At 36.8% G+C, this 21,902-nt stretch overlaps 2 protein-coding genes across 3 annotated transcripts; one reads left to right on the top strand and one right to left on the bottom strand.

Moving 5' to 3' along the window:
* Window positions 26-6,710, bottom strand: LOC18588209 (AT-rich interactive domain-containing protein 4). Its single transcript, XM_018127604.1, has 16 exons — window positions 6,317-6,710; window positions 6,006-6,242; window positions 5,720-5,911; window positions 5,430-5,483; window positions 5,249-5,337; window positions 4,712-4,985; window positions 4,560-4,616; window positions 3,733-3,764; window positions 3,419-3,554; window positions 3,153-3,326; window positions 2,286-2,837; window positions 1,522-1,659; window positions 1,350-1,448; window positions 801-901; window positions 581-671; window positions 26-441 (listed from the first exon to the last, which is right to left on the bottom strand). Exons 2-16 carry the CDS (start codon window positions 6,159-6,161, stop codon window positions 346-348), a joined length of 2,241 nt encoding a protein of 746 aa, XP_017983093.1. The 5' UTR covers window positions 6,162-6,242; window positions 6,317-6,710; the 3' UTR covers window positions 26-345.
* Window positions 10,614-21,747, top strand: LOC18588208 (1-phosphatidylinositol-3-phosphate 5-kinase FAB1A). 2 transcript variants are annotated; one of them, XM_018127619.1, is made up of 14 exons: window positions 10,617-10,716; window positions 10,837-10,889; window positions 11,144-11,245; window positions 11,492-12,198; window positions 12,545-13,282; window positions 13,992-14,145; window positions 14,304-14,648; window positions 15,761-16,672; window positions 16,758-17,089; window positions 17,888-18,011; window positions 18,099-18,269; window positions 18,458-19,996; window positions 20,557-20,823; window positions 21,242-21,747. In XM_018127619.1, exons 4-14 carry the CDS (start codon window positions 11,579-11,581, stop codon window positions 21,566-21,568), a joined length of 5,529 nt encoding a protein of 1,842 aa, XP_017983108.1. In that variant the 5' UTR covers window positions 10,617-10,716; window positions 10,837-10,889; window positions 11,144-11,245; window positions 11,492-11,578; the 3' UTR covers window positions 21,569-21,747. The 2 variants fall into 2 exon arrangements, with proteins under 2 accessions (XP_007012516.2, XP_017983108.1); XM_007012454.2 differs by lacking the exon at window positions 10,837-10,889 and having other exon boundaries at window positions 10,614-10,716.

Genomic DNA, 21,902 nt, shown 5'->3' with positions numbered 1-21,902 from the left:
AATCGAAAGGGAATACGTTCACCCATTTCATTCTAGGACAAAACTACCTCATTAAATTAATTGAGTAAAATAGGAAAATATTCTACAGTTACTCCTCTTGATATCTGTTCTGCAGAATACAAAATATTGGGGAAAAATTGGGGGCCTCGTTAATGGCATGATCTATATATGAGAACAACAATGGGGATACAATACAATAATTACATTCCTAATATCGTGCCTTATCTTACGCATTATGTTGAGGAAGAAAAAGAAAATTAAACTAAAAGAGACATATTTCTAGGTTGGGAAAAGAAAAGGGGGGGAAGGGAGGGTGTAGGAATCTAAAATGTGAGTCAAAGCTTGTTAATAACCATTCACAGTTTTCTGAGGTTTCTTCTTGAAATTTGAGATGCTGCAGTGCGGACAAACGTACTCGAGCCCATCTGTTTTTGCATAATCCTGCCATTCAGCAGATAAATATCATCCAAAAAGATACAAAATATTAAATATAGCTCTGTTACTGATGCTGCTTCTATTTACAAATCTCTTTAGCATATTCACATTCATCGCTCGGGAAGTAAAACTCTGGAAGATATACCTTAAAGGCTCCAAGCCCCTGCCGCCTATCACAGCCAAAGTGAGCCCACTCGCCACAAATTCCACAGTTTACCCAGTCACCTGCTGCGCTACTGTTGCCACACAAAAACTCCAATGTCAGTACTGCAAACAGTTCTATACATGTGCAAATTCAATGTGTACGTGTGCGCACACGAGTGCATGAAAGAGAAAGAGAGAGAGAGAGAGAGAGAGAGAGAGACCTGTGACACAACAAGCAGCATTCACCATCTACATCATCATGAGCCAATTCATACTCTAAAAGGTAAGTCTCATAGTGTCTTTTCAGTGTGTTGCCCACTCCCTAGGTAATTATTGGAAAAAGAATCAATTTTCCAGACATTAGAAACTTTCCATAATAACAAGCTAAAACTCAATAGAATGAAACAATATAATAAAGTGAAAAACATTCGTAAAATACAAATGTTTGTGATAAATGGTTGCCAGAAGAACTTTCAGCCAAAGTCAATTTCAGACAGTGCAGTCAAGAAATATAAGCAGGACTATGTTTATGAAGAATAAAGGAACAGCATCAACATCAGCAAAAAAAATATAAAACTGGAAAACACTAGAATGTCATTTGACGAACTTAAGGATCAAAAAGAAAGAGAAGTTGAAACAACACATAGGATTTTAACATTTTTAGTGAACCTCTACAAAAAATTGTAAACTATCTTTAAAGTTATGCATTTCACATAAACAAAAGTATTATTACAAAGGAAAACTATAAGGCTAACAACTTGAAAACATACAGTCATTCTATTTGTCATTGTGTGATTGCGCATCTTTGAGAACACTTGTCCCTTCCAATTGATGCCATTTCCAACATGAAAGCCCCCTCTTGATACCACCTGTAAGGTCCAATCTTTCAGTACAAACTTTTTGCCAGATTTTCAATCATATTTAGCACAAAGAATACCTTACCTCTCTGTACAAGTTAAATAGGTCAAGTCGCTTAGCATTCAGAATGGCATCAGGAAACTCAGCTAACCCACCTTGAGGAACAAGACGAGTATGTCCTCGAAGAATCAAAAACTGCATTACATCTCTCAAAAATTCTTCCTGCCAGAAAAGAAACCAACAGGTGAAAAAAAAAATAGATGAACAAACTTGACAGAGACGCTTAATTAAGCAAGCTTCAACAGATACTTCTCTGGTTGGGTCATAAGATTCTCCCAAACGCCTATCTTTGTTAGTGATAAAGAAGAAAAGCAGATCAACAGAGAGGTATAACAGAGAAGAAAACTACAATTTTTTTAAAACTTTTTTCTCTCTCATAAACATAAACCATTAAGCATAAATGATTAGCACATACAAATATCATTACATAATGGAGAAGGTTGACTATAATGCAAAAATAAATGTATAATTTCCCTCATCTTCTGCAGCATGACAAGCAATATAGGCTTTATTTAACGTATTTTTCTTAATTCCTGTAGCATGCATGGGGTTTTATTCTAACATCAGAGGATAACACTATGCCATTTCCAATCCAGGGAATCATAGGCCCCTATCAGCTATGGTGGATAAAAAAATGTAAAGTTAGATAAGAATATCCATATAGGCACCTGCATTTCTGAAAAACAGATCATAAGCCCGCTCTGTACTATGTAAATAAACTCCACATGCAGACACCATATTGGCAAATTCTAAAACCCAAACTCTGAGAAGATGAGTAGATGACTAACCTCTGAGCAAACCTGTATTGGGGCTCTACCACAACCATGTTTCTTAAGAGGTAATGGATTTAAAGAAATAATCTGCTGGGCCTGATAAGAACTTGACAATGCTTTCCGATGTGTAACAGGAGCAGGCTGCTTCACAGGAACTACAGGCAAGTTTACCTTCCCTTGGTCACCATCATATCTCTCAGCCTCAGAAAATCCAGAAAAGGGAATAATCTTATGACGATGAGTGTGAGGAATTGGCCTCATAGCAGCAACATTTGATTTCGGTCTAGCAATACCATTTTCACCTTCCATGCCAGTACAGTTCAGAGGTTTAGTGTCTTTACATGGCTCTGATCTTTTACGACTAGGTGCTGGAGGGACCAACCAACTGGGAGATATGGCAATTACAGAACTATCCTGGAGGGGATCTTTGTCCTGCCTCATACAAAAGAAAAGCAGGCGTTCGGCATCATCTTTTTCAAAAGAAGCAACCGACAGCCCTTGAATGCTAGCAATCCCCAGCATAACTAAGCTGCGGTAGGATACATCCGGTGCAAGTTGCCTCAAAACCTGTTAAGCCATTCCGAGAAACAGATCATGATTAGAAAAAGAAAGAAAGAAAATCAAAGCTAACTCAAACAGGATTACCTCATGGAAAGGCTTAATAAATATTTCTCAAAACATAATTCAGTAAAAGTTTTTTCGTCCAATATTTATTCATGCCTTTACTTAAATTTATGGTAAAAAAAAAAAAGAACCATTAAAAGAGTTTACACAAATACCCATAATTACACAGCAACAGGCATAATTGAAACATACAAGCACATGCATAGAGAAATAGAAAAGTTTCAGAGAAAGAATAAAATGGTTAAGAGAAAATCAGACCTGCGAAGCCCATGTGGGAACCTTCATGCAGACTTCAAACACACTTGCTCCACAGGCAATTGAGGCTGATCTACGAGGCTCAGATGAAGGCAATTTGCTTTCCTCAGAACTTGACTGTGCATGGACTAGCTGACTCTTCTCGATTATCTCATTCTTTATATGATTTTCCAAGAGCTGAGGCAACAACAAGGAACAAGAAAACAATAGTTTCAAGGTATGAACTCAAAGTAACAACACTGGCAATAAACTCACTCAAAATTACTTGCCTGATCATTAAAACAAGTCTGTGCGCTGCCAGACACTAAAAGTGATATGTGAGCAGAACTACAGGTTGAAAAATCACAACGCATGGTCACTACACCACGAGAAAATGTCCCCGCCTGAAGAGGTGGTGGTGGCGCACTATAAGAATAAATATCATTAGTAAGTTGATAATAATGAAAAAAGGAAACTTGGAGGTAGCAGTAGTGTGGGGAACGGGAACTCCATAAGACAAAAGATCAAAGTCAAAATTCTCAACCTCAAAATTTGAAAAAAACCAGAAATCCCCCACCCCCCAAAAGAAAAAACTTATCAATACCTTGCTCGGTTATGGAGTTTGCTCCCGCGTATCTAAAATAAATGCCACATTTGAATCTAGTTAATAAGTGGATAAAACAGATTCAAATTATTAGTGCAGATGATGCTCACAAAAACACACACACACAGACATATATTTATCATCATGGCAATATATTATGCTCTTCTCCCATGTGAGTATGAACATCAAACAAATTGAATATACGCATGGATTATCATGTCATTAGGCCCTATTAAAGCCACTGCACGTGCATCCTTTATGCAGAAAAACTTGAGGGCATGTGCAGAACAATATTGATCTCATTCATAAATTTTTCTTTTGCCATTTTGATAATCAAGGTGATGATGATGTGCGCACCCTTGCTAATTGGTGTTAATATTTTTATTTCAGCATGCTGATCTTTCCATGGTAAACAGAATTTTGCAAATGAGAATGCCAACAACCTAATGTAAATTTCCAAATTTTTGTTTTCTAATATGCATTTCCAATACATCCATACCTGACTTGTCACCCCGAAAATCATAATTCTCACTGTGCTGTTCAGAAACGCTGTATGTTGAACCTAAATCTAATTGGATTATCATTTGAAACTTTAGGAAGAGAAGATGGAGATATGTATCTTTTTAGGTAAAAGGGAGGGAAGGATGGAGGATCTTGTGCTGTCATAAGGCATTAAAAACTCATCCAGGGCTACTCTAACCAAATTGAGATGCAGCCATAACTAAGATAATCTCTTAGATGAGATGTTCAAAAGATAGTACAAACAACATGTAAGCCAAGATAGGGGAACTTAAGATGTAAATTCAAGAAAAAACGTATGAACTTACTTCTATGCTTAAGAGAGCATTAAGTCCATCCTCCAAAGATCCCAATAGGAATGCATCCTGCAGGGCATTCAATTCATAACCAATATAAACCATGATAAACAGTATTATATGATTATTATATTGACAAAGGAACAACTAAAACTCAAACCTACCAATATGCAAGGTGATCCACAAACAAGAAACCTCACAGTCACATCATCATCATATATCTTTATCGCTGGAAGATTTTCAGGAGAGCTTTCTTCCCCTTGCATATCTACCTCTGGTTGAGAAACATCAATCTTGGGAGCCTCCCCAAGCAGACGCGGTCCTGGCTTAACACTTTGTTTCTGACTATTAGAAGAGACAACATTGTTGTTTCGTACACAGTACAGTCTAAAAGAAGCATGGGCAAGCTGGAATGCATCCCATGTATGGCTACATGAACTGCAATAGACCAAAAGTGCAAAACTTTAGTACTGTCTCCGCATAAAATTTCTTTCAGTTTGTAGATAATATTTCAGTGAGGCTTAAAATATGTGACGTCATCTAAAAATGGAGCAAACGAATTTGCATTATCAACAAGTTCCAAAATTAACAGCACTAGAGGCAACCTCTCAAGACAATTAATGCACTACAACCAGTATTCAAAGAAGGTAGGAAAAACTGGTCATGCTTAATCTATAATGAGCAGAAGTAGAAGATCGTACCTTTGTATCACCGATAACAGTGCTTGACGAAAATGGCAAGCTGCAAAACGTGAGAATGTATTTTTCCAATATATAACATAAGGGACTCCCTGCCAAGGAGAAATAAATGTCAGCAACTTCTATAAAAACATAAAGAATGTATTTCCAATCGGTGGCCCATGAGCAGGATCAATAATTTAACCTGTGAGTGAAGTGCCTCTGCCAATTTGTCACCATTGGGGGTCTCTAAATAAACCTGCACAATTTAGAAAATAGATTAATTCAACACATATAACAAGCTTCAATATGCACTGAAACCTGCAAAGATTGTAATAGGAAACAATTAATGTAAAAAGAACTTAAAAAGGGAAGAAAAACAAAACTCAATCCTATCTTGTATCTCTAGCACCTTATTGTATAATTTCTGGGAGAATGAGATCAGATTATAAACTCTATTCAACAATTATCATAACAGAATCATGCATCACTAACCGTGGTAGGCAATGTGGAATCAAAGAGTCCACATAAGGTTTCTGGGGTGGACAAATCAACATCCCCCCAAATCAGAGGGCCAATTTCTTCACTATCTGCATTCTGCTCTCCTTGCAAGTAGACAACATTTGGCTCTGTTGATTCAAGAACCCGTCGCAACTCATCAATGTTAGGACTGTTCAGAAGTTGAACCTGCACTCACACACAGGAAAATGTCACAGTTTTATAACAAAATGTTCAGCTAAATGACAAAATTTGCAAAATGTAGAACTATTAACATATATACCTCGAGGCGCCCTGATGAAGCAAGCTCTGGAAATGGGTATCTGGGCTTATCATCAGAAACTGGCTGCTTCTGTTTATTATCAGAAACGTTACCACCAGAAAGAACTGCAAGGAGACTGCAATGATTTCTTGAAGACCCTTGAGCACTAAACATCATGCATACATGCCAGACCCAACAAACTCGAGCTTGCCACTAAGTATAAGGCACCAATGCCTCCTTCTCAGAAACCCCAAAAACCTAAAAAACACTACTGTGAATCAAATCAAAACCCTAAAAAGCTTGCTGCAAATCTGATAACTAAAAAATCCCACCTTTCAGAATCCTCAGGATTTTCCAAAATTCTACCAGAGAGCGAGAAAAAGGACTTTCCTTTGTACTTGCAGACACTTCAAAATCCCTAAAAACCAAAGATGGAGACTTCCAAAATTGAAGAAAACCCACCGAACCAGACGGGATTAGCAAGGTAATACGGCACCCGAATGCGCAAAATTACCAGACAGACGAGGAAACCGAGAAAAATTCCCAATAAACAGAAGGAAGCAACCCCTCCCAAAGAACAAAAATCGAAAAGTAACAAAACAAAAAGGAACCCTAAGTTTAAGAAGACTCCTTTCTAATAATAAAGAAATCTCAAATAAAAAACCCCGAAAGGACACATCTTTCTTTCACCTAATAAAAATCCCCCCCCCCCCCTCACACCGCTTGGCCAAATAAAAATAAAAATAAAAACCCAACATCAAAATCCAATAAAAATCAAAGTCACGCAATAAATAATTACAACTTAAAAATAAAAACTTATTCGATTGTTTAATTAAAAATCAAACAGCACCAGCACCCCCTCCCCCTTTTTTCTCTCCTCTCTTTGTTGTCAGTTTGTATTTTAATAACTACAGTTTCCCTTTCCCCAATCACATTCTCGTATATCTAATCAAGTCAAAAACTACAAAAAGCCATTCATGAACCGTTTGATCAGGAAACCCACGAAAAAAGAAAACCCATTTGTTAATTAAATTCTAATTGACTTTTTATCAATCTGTTTCTTTCACTTTTGTTTTGATACTAAAAGCCCAACAAATAACATCATGTTACCGTGCTTCCAAAGATTTTACTACTACATTATATTAGCAAACTTTGAGGATGCCTGCTCCGTGCTTTTTGTGTTCTTGATATTAAAAAATTTTAAAACCACTCAAATTCTCCTACTGGCTGACTAGTACTATAAAAGATTCTCATAAGGAAGGGTATTTCATAATTTCTTTTTTCTTTTTCAGGTATTTGATTTGGACACAAATTCAGGACTGGATGGTTCGATTTGCTTTGTCCAAGGTTGTCATTATCATTTCCGTGATCATGATCATGATCATCATCAAGATCATCAATATTTTCCTCTTGATCAATTGACATTTTCTTTTTTAAGTTCACTCCTTATTTATTTAACAGAATTTTAAACCCAAAAAAAGGAAAAAGATTATTTTTAAGTAATGTTCTTGGCTGGTTCTCTGTAGAACTGCTCTCTTTAAAAAAAACTGGGACCCAGTTGCCAGTATTGGACTCCTTTTCTTTTTTCTTCCCTCTTTGTCTTAATTTCTGCTAAAACGACTCGTGCGGTCTTTCTAATTCCTATGTCAAGTTTTTCCTTAACTTGGCAACAGTTGGCGACCATTGCAAATGCGTCAAGATCATGCTTATTTACTATCACCTAACAATCTAAGACCCCCCATGCACCAAATCTTTCATTCTTGGCTTTACTGCTATCCTCTTCATTTAATCCGCCACTCCCTTCCTTGCTTCATGTTTCAAAGCATGGAAAGTCACGAAACATCATTTACGTTAAGTAATCCAGTTACAACACTTTACTTTAAATCGTTAAATTAGACAAAGAAAATTGCAAATTTGAAGGCGCCTCGCTACTATAATTTGTAAACAACAAAGGGAAATTTGCAAGGTTCGATCAGTTGTCACCTGTCATCCTTTTATTATAATTGGTAATCTACTCTCATCGTTGGGGCTTGAGCTCAACGTTCAAAATGGTTTAATGTATTTCTCCATTTGTTTAGAATTTATGGCAGGGATAGATTTTTGGGCTTATTATTTGTTTGACCGTCTAATTGGGCCGCTCTTAGCCCAAAGAAAAGTCTTGATTTTACACGTGTTATCCTCGACTAGCCCAATTGCCGAAAGTTTCTTCGGTCCTTCAACCTAATCCACTTGACCAAAGCCTAATCCACTTGACCAAAGCACAAACTAGCAACTCCCGAGTCTATACGGGATCGTTGACTTCTCGTGCTCCTGCACATGAGAAAGTTACCATCTTTTGTTTTGTGCCACGGAAATTTTAGCCTTTTTATTGTTTTTCCTTTTATCTTCCCCCTTCCACTCTAAAAATATTATCAGTTATTCATGTGATCTGAAAAATGAAGAATTTGAGTTGGAGTCGTTAACCAAACTATAGCTTAGATGAGTTAATAAACTCATGAAAGGGAATTTGAAAATTTTGTGGTTGGAATAATGACCTGACACCATCTATACTTCATGTTCAAGTAAAGAGAATGATTTATAATTTTTATATAAAAAGAAGTTTTTATGGGGTTTTTGAACAATGTCACCTTGACACATCAATAAAAAAGTATTACAAATAACAATAAATTGTCAAGTTTTTCACATAAAATTATAAAAGGTGAATTATTATAAAATTTCGTCGACGCATCATTAGTGGCATGTATGGGTGATGGATCGTAATTGACAAGACTTATCAGGTCATATTCTAATACAAGAAAAAATTGATTCCACTTAATAGTTTTTTTTAAGAGATTTTAATCAAAATTTTAATATAAATGTCAAAAATTCTTTATTTTTCCAACAAAAAATGGTAAAAACTTATATACATAATTTAATGTATGTAAAATATAACTATTGTAAATTTTATCAAGTTAACTTTTTTTGGAAAAAATAAAATGATATTAACGTGAACTTAATTACACACTTTAGGTATTTTCAAGAGGGAGGCAAGTAAGATTCGAATTACATGAAAAAAAATGTCATATCAAGTATTTCAAAAAAATTTGTATTGAATTTCGTATCAAATAAATTAGAGATTTTGGAAAGCTAGTGATACATTATCTTATCAAACTAGCTTTTTGAAAATAGATCATCGTTTTATTTTTCATGATTTATAGATATAGAATATTACTTATTATTATATAATATAATATTGAGTATACAGTGAAAAGAGAGGGAAGAAAGTAACTTTTTTTTAAAATATATTTTAAAACACTGTCTATTTTAGTAAGAATCTTTTAAGAGTCATTTTAAAAGTATCATATTAATTGTTAATTACTGTAAATAGTAATTTAATTAACTTTAAAAAGTTTCCTTAAAAGACTAATCATTTACTACCAAATGCTAGTTTGCTTTTTACAAGTGTCTTTAGTCTTATTAAACAAACAAAAGAATTAGGGGTCAATAACCGGCTTTGTAATCTCCGAATCCAAAGAGATTTTTAGTTTTCTTTTTTCCCAACCTTTGGTGAAGGCAAGTGAACGAAACTAAATAAAGTTTGGACAAAAACAAAAAAGTAAATAAGAGTGGTCAAAGGCTCGAAGCTTGACCTCTTTGGGGCAATTGACTTGTTAATGGCAACGATTCAATTAGTAATGTCACGTGCCGATTGTGTTTCCTCGCCACATGCATGGCAAAGGCAAAACTGCGAAAACCATCAATAGTTGAAATTTCTAAGGGCTTCGCTTTAAAGAAAGGCAAAACACATACGTCAAGACTCTCGAAAGATTTAGTGGGATTTTCCCACCAAAATAAAAAGATTTTTTTTTTATTTTTTATTTTTTTAAAATAAAAAGATTAATGCGATTTTGCTACATAAAGTAGGATCATGTTTTAGGGTCATGAAAATTAGAGATATAATAAGGACGATAGGAGGAGGTAAGCCACGAAAGCCCTCATTATTTTATTGAATATGTACGTCGAGAGTGAACACTTTAATCTTAAAAAAATACTTATTATTTATACATTTTGGAGATTTTTATTTATTACGTTGTAAGCACATAGAAGAAGGAGATTAGGATAAAGTGTACATTCGTAGAGAGTTAGGTGTTGATTTTTCAAAGAGATAAAAGGGATTTGTACATTTTTAATACAGCTCATTTATAAAAAAAAAAAAAAAAAAGAAAGAAAAAGGAGTAGTTGTAAGCTATCATTATTTTAACATTTAATTTTTCTTATTTATGAATAAGGGGTTTTGTTAATTAATCAATATTATAAGAACAGTTAATGAGGTAAAAATACCAGGGATATTCCTTAGTAAAATGAAACATGTCAATTTCATAATTTCACAAAATATAAAGTATTTTTAAGATAAATTAAGGGTCTAAAATTAATCAATCAATAAGCTGTAAATCTTCTAAGGTTGAGAAAAAAATAATTATTATTAAATAAAAAGGAGGTAAAAATTATAATCACAATTGACGTACAAATGGGATGTGGTTCAACCGAAACGGAAAAGACCGTTTTTATGTGCACAAGGAAAAACTAAATTATAGAAACAAAAAACAAATTAAAAAAAAGCAATAAAAAGCTAACAAACAAACTAGAACGACACAACAAACAGACCAGACTAGACAGAAAAACGCAAAAACGCGACACGGGGAACAGAAAATTAACAAAAAAAAGGGTCAAAAAATAGAAGAAAAATAAGGAGGTAGAATTCTTTCTTCTAAAAGAAATTTGTTCAATCTTTTCTAATTTCTTCTCTTTATTTTGGAAAATTAAATCGTGAATATTTCATTTTATTGCATCACTGCCGCCAAATGAAATTAAGTCGGTCGGATAACGGGTTTGGATATCGATTATTCTCTGTTCGGTAGTTTCAATGTAATTTTTATTATTATACAAGTAGAAATTTAAGGTGATAATTGAGTTCTAATTAATTAAACGAGCAATTCAGTTTTCTTGATGAGATTTTCTGTTGCTAGGAGATCCAATTGAACTTTTAATCCGATCAAATTGCTTTTCTTCTGTTTTCTTAATCGGTCTCAATGAGAATTAGCTTATTAATATAATTTTTGTAGGGTTTTTCAGGTTCAGTTTATTAAATTTTGAATTTCGTGGTTTATTGGATCGAGCAGTGAAGAGAATTTACCACTGTAACTGGAGAAGAAGAAAAAGAAGAAGACGAAATTGAAATTTAGGGCGTTTGGATATTGGAATTTGCGGTGCTAGTGTTCCGGGTAATTATAATTTTATTATTGTTTTCTTTTGAAATTGTATATTAATGTTAGGTTTTTCATGTAATTGTAATCTAGATGCTCAAACATGTTAAATTTTATTTTCATTAGTAACTTCAATTCCATCTAAGTTTTTCCACTTTTGACTAATAGAATTTCTTTTCAGTTTACATTCATAAGTTTTAGGGGTAGGGTTCTGGTTGGCACTTTTTATTTTTCATTAATTTGTTGTGGTTTTGATATGGCCAGGTTATTGGAGGTAGTTAATTTTTGTGGTTGTGGTTGTGAGAGCGGCAAATGAATCATGATGACTGGGATCAGGTGGGATAGTTGTCGATGGGCAACCCCGACAACAAACTATCTGACCTGGTTGACATAGTTAAGTCGTGGATCCCCAGGAGGAGTGAGCCGCCGAATGTGTCAAGGGATTTTTGGATGCCTGATCAGAGTTGTAGGGTATGCTACGAGTGTGACTCACAATTTACAGTATTTAATCGTAGGCATCATTGTCGACTTTGTGGCCGAGTTTTCTGTGCCAAGTGTACGGCGAACTCAGTTCCTGCCCCATCTGATGTGCAAAGAGCTGGTCAGGAAGACTCGGAAAGGATTAGGGTATGCAATTATTGCTTCAAGCAGTGGGAGCAGTGGATAGCAGCTGTTGATACTGGGACCAATGCGCATAGCCCTGGTCTCAGTCCATCACCATCTGCAACAAGCTTGGCCAGTACCAAATCCAGCTGCACCTGTAATAGTAGTAGCAGCACTGTTGGTTCTACTCCGTATTCAACTGGGCCATACCACCGTGTGAATTATAATTCTGGTCTTAGCCCTCGTGAATCTTCCCAGATGAATGCATCAGCCACCGAACAAAACAATAAGGCATCTGGGACTAGCACAAATCCAAGTTCAGCTGCAGTAGATTCTTCTTCAAACCATTTTGGCCTTTGTGATAACAGGTACCTTCCCCATTGATAGTGTACTTTTGAATGGAGCAGAAAGAGTTTTTTCTTTTTGTTAATTTTTTTTTAATATATATCTAACTCTGGAATTTCACATGCCTTTGCATATGTTTTTTAACGATGCTTGTTGAGAGGGGGGAGGGTAAGGGTATGAGCAATGCATCCTTTAGACTGTGTCTAGACAAGCCATTACATCTTTGCTCAATGTTTTTGTGTTACCTTGTTCATGTATGTTCAAATTATACAGTCTGTCTTGACCAAAATGCATAATCTTGAGTTCTCATGCTTTTATGATTTTCAGCTACTGATCAATACTTATTACTTTCTTAACTGTTGGTTCCAGGAGTGATGATGAAGATGATGATTATGGTGCATATCATTCAGATTCAGAATCAAGGCATTATGCTCATGCTGAAGACTATTATGGTGCAATCAATATTGGCAGCATTGACCGTGTCTATGGATCAGATAAAGTGCATCCTGATGGAGGAAACATGGATACAAAATCTTTGAGTGGTTCACCATTACCTGAGAATTTCAACGCACAGAGTGTGGATGGAATCAAGAAATTTGAAGAAGTAAATGAACGAGAGAATGCTGATGAGGGTGAAGTTCCTGCTTATGATGTGGATGGTACAGATGTTGAGCCTGTGGATTTTGAGAACAATGGGCTACTGTGGCTCCCTCCAGAGCCTGAGGATGAAGAGGATGAGAGAGAATCTGCTCTATTTGATGATGATGATGATGATGAGGGTGCTTCAGGGGAGTGGGGATATTTACGCTCTTCAAATAGCTTTGGTAGTGGGGAATACCGTAGTAGGGATAAGTCAAATGAGGAGCACAGACGGGCCATGAAAAATGTAGTGGAAGGGCATTTTAGAGCTTTGGTAGCTCAGCTTTTGCAGGTTGAAAACCTCCCTGTTGGTGATGAGGATGGCGGAGATAGTTGGTTGGATATAATCACATATTTGTCATGGGAAGCTGCAACACTTCTGAAGCCAGATACAAGCAAAGGAGGAGGAATGGATCCTGGAGGATATGTGAAGGTTAAATGCATAGCTTCTGGGCGTCGCAATGAAAGGTAATACACTGAACTCAATTTGAAAAGTTGTTAGTTCTGCTAAAAGAATGCAACTTCACCTGTTTTTCTGTTTAGAATAGTTCATAGTTCTTAGCATGTGGCAGCTAACAGACCAATCATACAAATTACTTTTTGTTGTTAGTAATCAAGTCTATTATTTATTTCATAACAGTGAACTGTGTTTCAGGGAATGAACATTAGATTCATTAGGTCTTCAAAATATTTAGATGTTGCATTGTTCGATATACTTCCAGTTTCGATAGAATTTCCATGTCATATTGAATGGTTCATATTCTTTCCCTCTCTTCTTCTGTTGATGGGTACTGAATTGTAATTCTATAAACCCATTGTGCATGAACATATGCCTAAAGTTCTTTCTGCAATCATGTCCCTTCACATATCTGATCAGCTATCATTTGTAAATTTCCCTCATATTTGTAGCTGATTGTTCAGAATGCTTTTGCAGTGATTTCTTAATGTTTATTTGTGTCAACTGAGAGAGAATAATCTGGAGAGATTGTTCACTTCCTTTGGGTGGTAGTGATATATATTGGCCTTAATAGAAAAGAAAGTACAATTAATATTTATGCAAATGTGTTGCCAAAAGAAGGCTTTGTAGGTTCTTTAGGTCTTGTTTCTACTACCATTTAATTATGCTGATGGGATTCTGATAACTTCTTTCTAATAATGTTTTCTTTTTTTATTCTAGTTCTGTGGTTAAAGGAGTTGTTTGTAAGAAAAATGTGGCTCATCGACGAATGACGTCAAAAATTGATAAACCTCGTTTTCTAATCCTTGGAGGAGCTTTGGAGTATCAGCGCATTTCTAGCCACTTGTCAAGTTTCGATACGTTGTTGCAGCAGGTTTGAATTTTTAACTGTTTCCTTCTTTTTTGGTTTGTTAATTATCTCTAAGTTCCTAATAAGGGTCAAAGCCAGGCGACATTCCTTTGATACCAACCTTCTAGAACATGAAGCATTAAGGCTGCTATGTGTTTTTATGAGCTTACCCTCCTTTTCAGGAAATGGACCATTTGAAGATGGCAGTTGCTAAAATTGATGCACATCATCCTAATGTTCTTTTGGTGGAGAAATCTGTGTCCCGGCATGCCCAAGAGTACCTTCTTGCCAAAGACATATCACTTGTTCTCAATATTAAGAGGCCGCTCTTAGAGCGTATAGCCCGCTGCACTGGTGCTCAAATAGTTCCATCTATTGATCATCTAACATCACCAAAGCTAGGATATTGTGATGTGTTCCATGTGGAGAAATTTCTTGAAGAGCATGGAAGTGCTGGGCAAGGTGGGAAGAAACTAACAAAGACTCTAATGTTTTTCGACGGTTGCCCAAAGCCTCTGGGTTATACTGTAAGTCCTTTCAGTATACACGCATATTCATGCCCTAATACTGAGATACAAAATCTGTTTGTAATTTGGAAAATCTTTCCAGCATGAGTTGCTGATCATAATAACAATTAGTTGTCAAAACTTTTGCCAACATATACTTCTGAAGAGAAACTCAAAAAGAGTCTAAAACAAACTTCAACTAAACCTAAAAACTGGTAAAAAGATAAGGCTCTATGAAATCAATGAGCAATTATGGAATTATTCTCATCATTTGTTTGCCATCTTTGACCTGAGTTCAGTAATTTAAATCTGTCTCCAAGGCACTTGTGAACGTCTGTGATTATTTTCTTTAAGATTGCAAAGCGATCAGTTTGCACTTTGTTGAATCTGCTAGCTATAGATTTGCCAACTGATGCTTCTTTTTTGTCAAATCTAGCTGGAGTAACCGCAATCAGAGAAAAGGCCAATGTGTTGAGTTTCATCTGAGTACAACTCATATTTGTTCTCCACTGTTATACCTTTTTTACTCTATGATTACTTTAGTTTGCACTCCACCCTTCAAAGCAAGCAACAATGTCAGGGATAACATGCTTTTCCTCCAAGAATCTTGTACCTCGAAACAACTTTGTTACTTATTTTAACCATCCTCAGGTTCTGCTGATAGAGCAATTGCCTTGATTATCAGGTGACAGATTAACTTCCTCTGTTAATATGAATAAGGGAGACTCTAGCCATATCCTTCATCTTTTGGATGGTCCTATAACTTGCCGGTGGAAGAACCCATCTGCCACCTTAGCGTGCCTTTTAATATGCACCTCCTCCAAACCATCTTATGCAACTACATCAATTAGAGCACCACATGGCAGCTATAGCCTACTTAGGTGCTTTTTTTATCATGCATAATTTCTGGATTAACTTTGAAATATAATGTAGAGAAATTATGGTCGCTGTTTGCAATCAGGTCGGTTGCCAACTGTCAGGATAGTATGATGCATAGGGTGTGACGGTATAAAGCTCTGGCGGGTCATATCATGCCACCTTTATAACCATGAAGCACAATTGTTAATCTTGGACACCTATTTTGCAAGATAAAAATGTTTGGTGCTGAGATGCCAATGCTTACTGTATTTCAGATTTTACTCAAGGGTGCCAATGGAGATGAGTTGAAAAAGGTGAAACATGTGGTCCAATATGGAGTGTTTGCAGCTTATCACTTGGCTCTTGAGACATCATTTCTAGCTGATGAAGGTGCTACACTTCCAGAGCTCCCTTTGAAGTCTCCTATAACTGTTGCCTTACCTGATAAACCAGCAAGTATTGACAGGTCTATTTCCACCATACCTGGTTTTACCGTCCCATCTTCTGGCAAGCCCATGGCTTCTCAACCTATAAATGAATTGCAGAAATCCAACAAAGTTGTTATCTCAGATAGACCTTCATCCGCCAATGTTGAGCCCCCTTGTGAATCTAGAGGGGCCAGTTCATCTTGCCTGTCAAAAGGTCTTCACACTCAGACTACATTAAAGGAATATGCCTCAAGCTCTATTGAAGCTATTACTTCCTTGAATTCACTGTCTGCTTTGAGGGAGAATATCTCATCTCATGGCAATGTTCTCTCCTTAAATCATGCATTTAGCAAGGTCAATGGAATAGATCCTAAAGAATCTGTCCGGACCAAGACAGCTAGCAGTGAAGCTGTGATGGATGACGGGTTCATTTCTATTTGTCAAAGCTTATTAGAAGCACCAGATCAAGGTGGTGGCAGTAATCATACTGATGGAAATATGTTGGTTGCTAATCATCTAGGTGTCCCGCAGTTGGCATCCTCAAAACGAGATACTAGTAATAACAATGAAGAGGTGGGATCTTCAAAGGAAGAGTTTCCTCCATCACCTTCAGACCATCAGAGCATTTTGGTGTCATTATCAACACGTTGTGTATGGAAGGGCACTGTGTGTGAACGGTCTCATCTCTTTCGAATTAAATACTATGGGAACTTTGATAAGCCTTTGGGGCGATTTTTACGAGATCATCTGTTTGATCAGGTAATTGTTATTTTTGTTATCTCATGTAGAAAACATATCCTCCTTTTTGCTTCCAATGACTACAACTTAAGATTCTTCTTATCAGAGCTTCCATTGTCGTTCATGTGAGATGCCATCTGAGGCACATGTTCATTGTTACACTCATCGGCAAGGTAGCCTGACAATATCTGTTAGGAAACTACCAGAGCTTCCCTTACCAGGACAGCGAGAAGGCAAGATTTGGATGTGGCATAGGTGCTTGCGATGCCCTCGGGCCAATAAATTCCCTCCAGCGACTCGAAGAATTGTAATGTCTGATGCTGCTTGGGGTTTATCCTTTGGGAAATTTTTGGAGCTGAGCTTTTCTAACCATGCAGCTGCTAGCAGAGTTGCAAGCTGTGGTCATTCCCTTCACAGAGATTGTCTTCGATTCTATGGGTAAGTTTTTACTTGAGAAATATGAAGTATTAAGTATATTAAAGATTACTGTTCTGAAGGGAGTGATTATTTGCAGAGATGGCACTTCTGAAAGATGGGTCCTTTGATTCTGTTTAGTCTGTTTGTGTGATTTCTCTCTAGTCTATAAGCAATCAATTTGCTTCCCCTATGAACCATTTATTTGATGTTATTCATATGTGTGACTTTGGTGTTCTTTTGGTTAATTATTGATTATCAACAGTATCCCTCCATAAATTGCATGTGGTGTATAGTACTGTTCTATGAGTTGCCTGGGTCTTCAATACAAATACTTGCACTGTACAGTGGTACAGTTCATATTACAATTACTGTTTTATGAATGTATCATGGCCACATTCGTATGCCCTTATTAGTTTTTGAGTCTCCTCATTTCTATTCTTACACAGTATAGTTTACTGGCCTAAAAGAGTGATCAGTAAAGCAAGATCATTACGTAGTTGAGCAGTAATAGGTGCATATACCTATGTACACATATGTATGAGGTTTCCATGTTTTGGATCCACCTGCACTTGGCCAAGTGGATGTTACCCCAAGATAAGGTGCCTAGTTGCCTTGAAGTCCTGGGATCAACTTCCTGAGCCAGCTACTCCCTTCTGGATAAGGAGGGTTGTTGGCCATGAATGGGATGGATAGGTAGGGCTAATTAGTGGTGTGGAATATGGATTGTAAAAAAAATGTAAAAGGTGTGTAGAAATGATCAAATGAAGCATGTCAGTTGTCTGTTGGTATCCTCTGATTGTACTGTTTTACCACATGCAGTTTCGGGAGAAGGGTTGCTTGTTTTCGATATGCTGCTATTGATGTTCATTCTGTTTATCTTCCACCTCCAAAACTGGAATTTAATTATGATAATCAGGAGTGGATACAAAGTGAAGCAAATGAGGTTTGAATATCATAAATCCTTTTTCCAGTTCATAAAGTTATTCTTGAATCAAACAACACCTACAAGATCATTAATATTGTTTTGCAGGTGACTAACAGGGCAGAATTCCTATTTAGTGAAGTGTACAATGCTCTCCAAAAGATGTCTGAGAAATTATTGGGTCCAGGGTTCCAAGATGGTGGCATAAAGTCACCAGAAAAAAGAATTTGTATTGAAGAACTGGAAGCAATGCTGCAAAAGGATAGAGAAGAATTTCAGGTAGCTGGTTTGAAATTCATCCTTGCACCCTCCATCCATTATGAGCAACAACTGCTGTCTGATTGTCCTAATGAATACATAAGCAAACCTGCCCAGCAGTTTAACTTCATTGTTAAATTTGTTTTTCTTTTATGCATGAAATCAGCCTGACAAATCATCCAATGTCTAATCTGTTTACTTTTCCTTAGGAATCTTTACAGGAAGTGCTTTGTAAGAAGGTGAAAGTTGGCCAACCTGTTATTGACATTCTTGAGATCAATAAGTTGCAGAGGCAAATACTCTTTCTTTCTTATGTTTGGGACCAGCGGCTGATGCATGCATTCAGTTCAATTGACAATAATATCCTGGAAGTTATGAACAGTTCCATCCCAAAGCTTGGATTGAAGCCTGTAAGTTCTGTGGAGAAGCTTGTTGAGATAAACGTCAGTCCCAAGCCGAGTAAAGCCCTTAGTAGTTGTGACTCTGCCCTAGTTGAGACCAAGCCTGATATAAACATAAATCAAGAAGGCAATACAGGTGAAATTAGCGAGCCAGGTGGAGATCATAGAGAAAAGGGCATGGACCAGGACCTGAATAGCAGGAATGAGGCTGAATCTTCTCTTTCTTGTAGTGCAAATACCAGTGAGAAATCTGATTCTCTGGAATCTGGAAAAGTTGTACGAAGGGCACTGTCAGAAGGGGAATTTCCAATTATGGCAAATTTGTCTGACACCCTTGAGGCAGCATGGACTGGTGAAAGTCACCCAGCTAGTGTAGGTCCTAAGGAGAATGGTTACTCTGTTTCTGATACGGTTGTGGTGGATCTGTCAACTGCAGCAAATTCAGATATGGGAAATCGTACTAGTGATCGTGGTGAAGTGGAGGTGGCTTGTTCTCCTCAGTCTGCTTTGCCTACTAAGGGACCTGAAAATATGGAGAAGACTATGAGCTGGGCAAGCATGCCATTTCCAAATTTCTACAGCTTATTTAACAAGTATTCTTTATTCAATGCTCAAAAGCTCTGTATCAGTGAGTATAATCCAGTCTATGTCTCATCATTTAGGGAGTTGGAAAGGCAAAGTGGTGCCAGGCTGCTGCTTCCTATTGGTGTTAATGACACAGTAGTGCCTGTTTATGATGATGAGCCCACTAGTATTATAGCTTATGCACTTGTCTCATCGGATTATTATTCACAGATGTCTGAGTTGGAGAAACCAAAAGATGCTGCAGATTCTGCAGTTTCATCATCACTTTTTGATTCAGTGAATCTGCTCTTACTTAATTCTTTTAATGACTCATCATCTGATACTGTTAGAAGTTTCGGATCTGGTGATGAGAGTATCTTGTCTATATCTGGATCATACAGCTCCCTGGTTTCAGATCCTCTCTTGGACACAAAGAATTTCCATGCCAGAGTTTCTTTTACAGATGATGGCCCCCTTGGGAAGGTGAAGCATAGCGTAACCTGTTATTATGCAAAGTGGTTTGAAAGCTTGAGGAGGACTTGCTGCCCTTCTGAGCTGGATTTTATACGTTCTCTCAGTCGTTGTAAGAAGTGGGGTGCTCAAGGTGGCAAGAGCAATGTCTTCTTTGCAAAAACTTTAGATGATCGATTTATCATCAAACAAGTTACAAAGACAGAACTAGAATCATTCATCAAGTTTGGACCTGCTTATTTCAAGTATTTATCTGATTCAATCAGTACAAGAAGCCCAACTTGCCTGGCAAAGATCTTGGGCATATATCAGGTATTATTTATTATGTGTAATAATTATGTAGCTTCATTTTTAACCTGTGTGAAGAGTAGTTGAATTTCATGAGTGAAGTTTTGGCTAATAATTCCAGGCAAAAATTGTGTTAGAAGCCCAAAGCATTGGTTATCTATTGCTTTCCCGTTGTCAACTATGCTTTCCAATTCATTTTCGAAACACTCTTTGGTTAAATCATGTGGCAATTCTTCCTTTTTGATTCTGCTAAAAGTACCTTTCAGAATGTGATGTCTCAGGGATATGTGTGTGTTTGTCTGTATCTCCTTTCTGATTTAACTATGAGCTTCAACTGTGGTTTAGATTTGTGTCAACGTATGTTTGTTAACACTAAACACTTGACATTCTGATGTTATAAAGCCTGAGAAATTGAGCAGCCTAAGTGCACCTTGCTGGAGAAGATTTTCTAGTTTTATCTGCTTCATTATGTTGTAGTTTTTGCTGAATCCAAGTTCCAACCTTGAAATTAGGCTTTTCTTATTTCATGATAAATTTACCATGATTTGAAGTTTAATTTTTCTTCCGGTGTCATTGTCTTGAAGGTTTCATCAAAGTACCTTAAAGGAGGGAAGGAATCAAAAATGGACGTTTTGGTGATAGAAAATCTTCTCTTTAGGCGTAATGTTACAAGGCTTTATGACCTTAAAGGATCTTCTCGATCAAGGTATAATCCTGATACAAGTGGCAGCAACAAAGTTCTCCTGGATCAGAATTTGATAGAAGCAATGCCGACGTCTCCAATATTTGTTGGGAGCAAGGCAAAACGGTTGTTGGAGAGGGCTGTGTGGAATGACACTTCCTTTCTTGCTGTAAGTTGCAATTTAATTTCTCATTTGATATCACGGGTTGCACATACTATTTTGAAGATTTTCCTTTATATTTTTATTTTCAATTCTTATTATAAGCGCTTCGAAGGGCATCTGATTTCTGGTGGTGCAGCATATAATTTGGTAATAATTCTAATGAGCTGAAGGACATAATAGTGAGTAATGTAGTTGGGTGTGGGCTGTCTGGTACGGTGTAGGATTGGGTTTTTCTCACTAGAATGCATTTACTATACAATTAATGATGGGCTCTTCATATTTCAGCTATGCATATGAGTTAAATGGAATTGATCCAATGGTCACATTTGCTACTTAACGTTTATCTGATCGAGTAGTTGTAGTTGAATGCTCATTTCTCTCTCTTATATTTTCTAAGAATATATGTATATATATTTTACCGCAGTTAATCGATGTAATGGACTATTCACTACTGGTTGGTGTGGATGAGGAAAAACATGAGCTTGTTCTTGGGATAATCGATTTCATGAGGCAATACACATGGGACAAGCACCTTGAAACTTGGGTGAAGATCTCAGGCATCCTTGGAGGGCCTAAAAACGCATCTCCAACTGTGATCTCGCCCCAACAATACAAGAAACGATTCAGAAAAGCTATGACTGCTTATTTTCTCATGGTGCCAGATCAATGGTCCCCTCCAACAATTGTTCCCAGTAGGTCGCAGACAGAACTTTGTGAAGAAAATGCACAGGGTGATAATTCTGTTGAATGATAATGTGAATCCTTTTTGCCTGTATGTGTCAAGATGTAAGTTCAAATAGCCATTCTCTCTCTCTCTCTCTCTTCCCTCATTTTTGCCTCATCTTTTACCTTCCATCCAATTGTAATTTTAAATGGCTGCCACATTGTATCATTATCATATATATATGCATCTGTTATTATTTTTTGTTATGATCTGGGCGAAGCTGTTTTAATAGCGTGTCTTGCGTATCTCCCTGATTCCCAAACTCATCAATTCGGCGTCGACGAGTATTCATCTCCTTTTAGGCTGCTAGTTTCATTCTAGTGGCTAACGCACCACTGATGAGCCTCTTCATGGCATTCAG

This window comes from Theobroma cacao, chromosome 9 (genome assembly GCF_000208745.1).
Source record: "Theobroma cacao cultivar B97-61/B2 chromosome 9, Criollo_cocoa_genome_V2, whole genome shotgun sequence".
NCBI lineage: Eukaryota > Viridiplantae > Streptophyta > Magnoliopsida > Malvales > Malvaceae > Theobroma > Theobroma cacao.
Note: the sequence above shows the minus strand (reverse complement) of the source record. Positions and strands in the feature narration are given on the sequence as shown.